Source organism: Pyrus communis, chromosome 11 (assembly GCF_041283825.1).
Source record: "Pyrus communis isolate YQ-2024b chromosome 11, ASM4128382v1, whole genome shotgun sequence".
Lineage (NCBI taxonomy): Eukaryota > Viridiplantae > Streptophyta > Magnoliopsida > Rosales > Rosaceae > Pyrus > Pyrus communis.
In genome coordinates this window covers 26,992,291-27,000,038 of record NC_142575.1, presented here as the reverse complement: position 1 = coordinate 27,000,038, position 7,748 = coordinate 26,992,291, and the positions used below count along the sequence as shown (strand labels likewise).

Below are 7,748 nucleotides of genomic sequence, written 5' to 3'. Positions count from 1 at the left end.
AGGCGTTGGAACTTGGATTTTCGGATATTTTGTATGTTGATTTGATTTTTAGATGTTGGAAGATGTAATATTATTATTTTGAATGTATTGTTAATCTATGAACTTGGATGTTAGACTTTGTATTTAGATTGGATGTGAATAATGGTGAATTTGTGCAAAATATGCGTAAATGTAGTATGTGACTTTCTGCAGTTGCAATCTGTGCAAATCTGTGCAGTTTGCAATCTGTGCAGTTTTGTGCAGTTTGCAATCTGTGCAGTTTTGTGCAGATTGCAATCTGTGCAAATCTGTGCAGTTTTGCAATCTGTGCAGATTGCAATCTGTGCAAATCTGTGCAGTTTTGTGCAGATTGCAATCTGTGCAAATCTGTGCAGTTTGCAATCTGTGCAGTTTTGTGCAAATTGCAATCTGTGCAGTTTTGTGCAGATTGTGCAGTTTTTTGTGCAGTTTGCAATCTGTATTCTGTATAAATTTTTTTTTTTTCAAACAACCAAAAAAAAAAAAAAAAAAAAAATGGACCCGTGGATCCGGCCCGAACCGGCCCGTTTCAACCGGGCCGGGTAATGTCCGGTTCTTATATTAAAAAATGTAATCCCCGGCCCGGCCCGCCCCGTTCCCTTTGAACCTAGGTCCGGTCCGGTCCCTTCAAAATTGGGCCCGGCCCGGCCCGTGCCCAGCCCTACTCGATACTGTTCACTTTAACGAAAAACCATATTTTTACACTAAAAGGTCAATCCTGGTACTATTCGCTTTACCCTTTATTTTATCCTTATTGTTAAAACTCAAAACTTTCAAACTCTTTTTATTAATTTTCTTTTTTTTTTAAATCACTTCAAACCTTGAGGTATGGATAATTCTTATTTTGTTTAGATACAAGCAATATGAGAGCAAAGGAGAATCGAATACATCAAAGTACAACACTAATTCTAAGTTCTTTGAAAGTGAAATTTTCAAACACGTAATATTGCATGTCTCATCTTATTCAGCATAATGTGGTAAGACATCAATTTATAAATTAAATGTGAAGCAACATTATCACCAAAGTTGAAGTTGGAGGAAGGTCGTTGCTATTTTTAATTATCTTCATAGTCATCACGAGATTTTATTGAACGAAGAGAATATGACAGACTCGTACGGAATTACAAATAATTTCAGAGAAATGTATGGACGTGCAGAAATTGATTAGGGTTTTTAATTTTCAAACCAAATTCAATTCCCCAGCTCAACAACATTTGCATGCTTTCACGATTAGAGGATGTACGACTGCGACTTCACACGAGCACCAAAACCCTACCATGCATCACTTACTATCGACCTCACACAGCCCTCCACAAAAATATCACCATCTCTTTTAAAGCTGATTTGAAAACTTAGGAAATATTTTAAGGCATAAGATTAAATAACTTATATATATATATATATATTCAAAATGGCATATGAGATTGGCATAATTCCTCATTTTGGTGCCTGAAATTTAAAATTGATAAAAGTGATTTTTGAGAATGTTCACCGTCAATTATTTTGGTATTTCTATGAGAAATCTTCGTTGAATGGAAAGTATGTTTGTCATATCAACCCCTTCCCTTGATTGAGGAGCCACATCAGTTGATTTAAAATCTCAGAGACTAAAGTAAGGATTTGCGCCAATCTCAGTAATCATTTTAACTTAAAAGGCAATTAAATCAGATGTATCACAGTCAAATGGTTATCCAAAAATCAAGCACCACTAATTAGTTGGATTAATGAAGTTGAATAATTTATTTATTTTATTTTTTCCTACCGATAGCAGCCCCCTAAAACCCCACTACCCATCAAATCTAATAGATGTTTACTGGATTTGGATCTCGCCGGATCCCCTCGCTGGGAATTCTAGGGATCAACGCACGTGGACCGTTGATCAAAAATTGTGCGGCCACAATTTTATCATTTTTTATATTTTTCACGTAAAATGAAGCTACGTTACTTTTAAAAATATAAAAACATTTAATTGGGGCCGCACAATTTTTGATCAACGGTCCACGTGCATTGATTCCTAGGATCCCTAGGGAGGGGATCTGGCGAGGATCAAATCCATGTTTACTTGCTACAAAATAAAGGGAAACCCTACCATAAGCTACTTGGACATGACAATTAACAAATCAAAACCCTGTCTTGTTGCTATAATACTCGGATGTCAACGATGCCACGCCACATTGCCATGAGAAAGGGGAGAGGAGAAAACAAGATGTGATTGTAACTAGTAGTCTCACAAATTGGTCACTTATTGTTACATGAAAAAGTTCAAGCACAGAGTAAATTGCGCCTCATATAACACTCTGCTCAACATAAAAATGAACAACTGGCTTAGGATTACATTGCATGGGCTTCCCATTTTAAGTGAGTTCCTACCAAACAAGAGCCTTCCATGAGGCTGTCTTATGTTATGGCAAGGGGTGTGTTATTCTCACACTTATCCTCACACTTTTTTTTTACTTCTCACATCTTTTGTTAATTTCTTATATTTAATCTTCTTTAATTTAATCGATCTGACAATCACAAATAAGAGGGTGTGTCCGAAATAAAAAACTGTGAATAGCGCACACCCCTTGTGGCAACTCGCTCACAGTTGATGAGGTCTAATTGCACGAATCTCACTAAATTATAAACGAGCGAGAAAGAGCACTGTAGCCTCATGATCGCAAACCGCGAAAGATCTACTCCTTGGCTAGTCTCTTACTAATTTCTTTCCATTTGTAAATCATATTAAATATTCTGGATTAAAGGATTTATAATCATTCAAAGAAAGAACCTAGTTAAAATCAAACACAGAGGGAATTGCTCATATAGATCCAGTATGATCCTAATTTCGTTAAATATTACATAAAATTATCCACCAAAATCATTACAAACAAATTAAAAATACTTCAAATCCCATAAAGTCACCTCTAAAATATATAAGATCAACAAAATATCATTAGATAATTTAAACTAAGATTATTACATGTATAATCGTCTCTCTCCCCATCTGATCTGGGTCAGCTTCGCCTCTCCAGAACACAAGACTCCATACAAACACATAAACAAAGCCATTAATTTTTCCATTTAATTAATTAATTATTTATCATTACTCCAAAGTCTTCAGAGTGGTTATGTATTTATACTATTTTGGCTGACTATTTTCTTCGTGTGGATGTGGGCCGGGTCCATCCGATCCGGGTCGGGTCGGGTATTCAGCATCTCCAGTCGAGTCGGACCTCACCGGGCCCGATAACGTGCTGACTGGGCTTGCGAAAAGACACGATCTGGCTGCTCGCCATAAACGCCGTCACCCGCTCCGACACCCGAATCTCCTCCATCTTCAGCTCCTGCAGCCGCCGCACGTACTCCGGCACGTGCAGTAGGTCCCACACGACAGCGACCCCACCGGGCTTCAGAACCCTCACCATCTCGCCGATCACCCTCATCCGCTCTGCCGACGCCTCCACTGTCCTATGGCCGTACTCCTTGCCGACGGTGTGGACGAACACGGCGGAGACCACGACGTCGAAGTACCCGTCCCCGAACGGCAATCTACTGGGGTCGCCCTCACGGCAAGTCACGTACTCCCCCACACCTTCAATCTTCGCCGTTCGCAGCGTCGACGAGAGGCTCGTCATCTTGGACCGGTCCAGTCCCACGACCCGACCCGAACTCCCCTCCTTCTTCATCTGGGTCGCCACCGCGTTCAAAAGTATGCCGCGGCCGCATCCGAGGTCGAGGGCGTGCTTCACGGTTGACCAGTCGTTGACGGAGCTGACCATGCGCTGCACGACGTCATAGTGGAGGGGGAGTGAGGAGTATAGGAAGTGTCCGGATGCGAAGAAGAGGCAGAGGGCGGAGAGGGCGGTGACAGAGCCGGTGAAGCCGGCGGCGAAGCGGGCGGAGTCGATGGGGAGGAGGCGGTGGAAGAAGAGGGTGATGGGGTGGAAGTAAGTGAGGTAGAGGAGGGACATAATGGTAAATAGGACAGCGTTGAAGAGGAGGAAAAGAATGGTCTGCCACTGCTCGAGACCGTAGATTGCATAGATCTGAGTCCAGTCTCTGCTGCCTGGCGCCGCACCTGATGATTTCCCCATCTTCCTTTCTCTGAACATGCTTCCGGAAGGCATCAAATCTCTGAGAACTTCAAACACTACAGAAATGGCAGCAGCAACTTTCCCAGCGTTTGGCTACCGAGAAAGTAGCAGATCACAGAAAGGGGGAAAAAAACCAGTAGAGCTTATTCGATCTGGAGCCGAGTAGCGTCAAGTATCGAAAGATTTGCTGCTTCTTCTTCTTCTCAGAAACCAACAATGGTGGCGAGCTGTAAGACCTTCTCAAAAGGATCTGATGCGCAAAGAGATTTTGCGACGATCCCAACAGTAGAGATGGTGAACAAATAATCAGCAGTGGGTGATGGCGTCATTCGTCGCAAGCAATCAGGGGGAGTGAGATCGGGGAAGTTGGAAAAAGAACAAAGAGGAATATAAATGGAGGATGATGAGGGTGTACGTTGTAACGCGCTTTTGATTTCGTCGGCTTCTGCTACTCTGTGTCTGTATTTTTCAAAATTTAAAAGAAAGGGAAAAAAAGCAAGAGAGAAGAAAAAGCTTCACTGAAAATTCTTACTCTGGTTCTATAGAATTGAGTGGGTGTTGGTGTGAACTTGTATTACGGATTTAGAGAGAGAGAGAGAGAGAGAGAGGGAGGCGTTTGATTACTTTGGGGAGATTATGAAAGTGGGGAAAAGTAGATATAGGGTCATTTTTTGCCGGCAAACCGGCTTAGCAGGTTACTTGAGGATCTTTCACTTTTAGTGATGTTTCTATCTTGTGCTTACAAAACAAAACAACATTTTAATTTTAACTTTTAAACTTAAAAAAGGACTAGAGGTAGCTTGGCCACGATAATTCACGTTTGGAGATTAGGAAGACTCGTAGAAATATTTTAGTCTTCCTCCTAATCACCATCTGGCGATAAAACAACATTGTAATTTGGTTTACATACTTTATAGAGAGAAATGCTAAAGGGACTTTGGAACTCCTCATGGACTTTTCGTCACCTTATGTTTTTAGTATAATATTTTATAATATTAGCACGAAAATTGGCGTTAAATTGTGAGACGGCAGATAGTTCGTAGAGAGTCTCCTTAATATTTCTCCTTTAAAGAATAAGCATCTAAACCTTTTTCTACGAGGAATTAAAAACTTAATTCACAAAAGGAAATACTATTTGATTTCCTAGGATTCAAAACCAATTCCTTATAGTAAAAGGAACCACAAATTACTAAAAAATAAAAATAAAAGACACATACTTTTTAGAAAGCTTCAAATTCAAAACATCTCTTCGCATGTAAACTTCCTATTTCACATGGAAGGTATTGTAAAATAAACAAAAGGAAACCATTATCGAGTAACTGTCAGTCATTGATGCAATGTGAGACACACTTACATAATTCACACACACATGAATACTGTGACATCCCACATCGCCCAGGGAAGTGATCCTTATTTGTATATTCCCATCCCTACCTAGCACGAGGCCTTTTGGGAGCTCACTGGCTTCGGGTTCCGTAGGAACTCCGAAGTTAAGCGAGAAGGGGGCTAGAGCAATCCCATGATGGGTGACCCACTGGGAAGTTGCTCGTGAGTTCCCAAAAACAAAACCGTGAGGGTGTGGTCGGAGCCCAAAGCGGACAATATCGTGCTACGGTGGTGGAGCGGGCCCGGGAAGTGATCCGCCCCGGGCCGGGATGTGACAAATACCATCTCTAAAACCGTTACCATTGTGTATAGTTAAGTCCGCGTTAAAACTTTTAACCCTAGTTACGAGCTCCATTTATCATTTATGAGTTTTATACATGAGAGTCACCACATACTTTGTATTTATGAGGCCTCAAATATATACCTAGGAAATATACTCTTTGGTGATTGAATCCGGCAACTTGTTTCTTCAAACTCCGGCAACCTAATTGGATTTGTCTCTTTGGTGCAAGTGCAAATTCAATTGACGACGGATTCCGCCAATTAAATTCCTTTGGTTGGATCGTTGAAGCCAAAACCAATGCCTAAAATTTGGCTAGTTGAGATATAAAAACAATAGAAAATTAGATTTCATTCCCTAAATAAGATGATGTTTTGAAAAATGTCTTATACAAGATTAAAATTTGATTTTAGTCCTTAGACTCTATTAAATGTCAGCATATGTATTCAATGTCTCTCTTTTTTATTTATAATTTTATGGTGTTCATAAATTAAATTTTATTTCTCATTATGGTGAGTATCTTATATAAGAAAATATTTTTGTAGAGATTTTACGGTACACTTATGTTTTTGCAAATTTTCTTATGTGCCACTAATTTATTACAATATATTTGGGTATGAATATTTCGGTATACTAGGTTAGTATAATATGTATAGGTACGGACATTTAGGTACACTAGTTTAGTATAATATATTTAGGTATCGACATTTCGGTACACTAGTTTAGTATCATATAGTTAGGTACATAATTTTCGGTACACTTATATTTTTGCATATTTTCTTATGTGCCACTAATTTATTGACACTAAATTAGTAAAATATATTATGATACGGACGTTTAGGTACACTAATTAGTGCCACTAATTTACTACAATATATTTAGGTACGGACATTTCGGTACACTAATTTACTACAATATATTTAGGTACGGAATTTCGATACACTGAATTAGTAAAATAATTATGATACAGACGTTTAGGTTCACTAATTAGAGGAAGTTAAATAAAATTATTGAATTAAAATGTGTATTAAATTTTAAGTACACATTAAAGAACTAAAATCAATATCCAATTTTGTCACATCCCGGCCTGGGGCGGATCACTTCCCGGGCCCGCTCCACCACCGTAGCACGATATTGTCTGCTTTGGGCCCCGACCACACCCTCATGGTTTTGTTTCTGGGAACTCACATGAGAACTTCCTAATGGGTCACCCATCCTGGGAGTGCTCTCGTGCGCTACTCGCTTAACTTCGGAGTTCCCATGGAACCTGAAGCCAGTGAGCTTCCAAAAGGCCTCGTGCTAGGTAGGGATGAGAATATACATATAAGGATCACTCCCCTGGACGATGTGAGATGTCACAAATTTAACACTAGATTTTTAGTAAATTTTAATCTTCTTGGAGGATTAAAGTTCAAAAACCCCAAAAAATAATTAGGAGGCAAAGAAAATTAATTAATTGGTGCCTCATCCTATTACACGAGGAAAATGCTAAAGAGAGTTTTATAAAAACTGGATTCTCTATGAATTTTCTACCATCTCACGTTTTTGCACAATTTCTAAAACGACATCATAAAATCTTGTGCTGAAACTATGATGTGATGAAAAATCTACGAAGAGTCTGACTTTGAGAGTATTATTAGCATCTCTCATTACGCAAACAAGAATTTTTCAGCGGTTAAAAGTTTCGACAGCTTTGATTAGTATTACTTAATTAGAATCCGCAAATCATGGGGAAAACCGACGGATGGTCTTGACCGTACACGCGAGATGGGGTCACATTGAGATTGATGTAAATTGAAGGCTTTATGTGAGACTTTATTTATTTGAAATTTGACCCAGAACTCCCTTCACCAGCCAGAGAGCCACCACCCACAGGCCACTGCAAACCACCAATACAATATCCCGTTGCCTCCTCGTTCTGTCCCTTCCATGGACAACAGGCCATACCGTAAAGTCTTGGGATATTTTCTCACGTCTCCATTCGTTAT

General features: G+C 39.7%; 1 protein-coding gene across 1 annotated transcript; it reads right to left on the bottom strand.

The window, feature by feature from the left end:
• Window positions 1-2,930: 2,930 nt before the first annotated feature.
• LOC137742073 (uncharacterized) lies at window positions 2,931-4,722 on the bottom strand. Its single transcript, XM_068481819.2, has one exon. It carries the CDS (start codon window positions 4,125-4,127, stop codon window positions 3,210-3,212), a length of 918 nt encoding a protein of 305 aa, XP_068337920.2. The 5' UTR covers window positions 4,128-4,722; the 3' UTR covers window positions 2,931-3,209.
• Window positions 4,723-7,748: the final 3,026 nt, after the last annotated feature.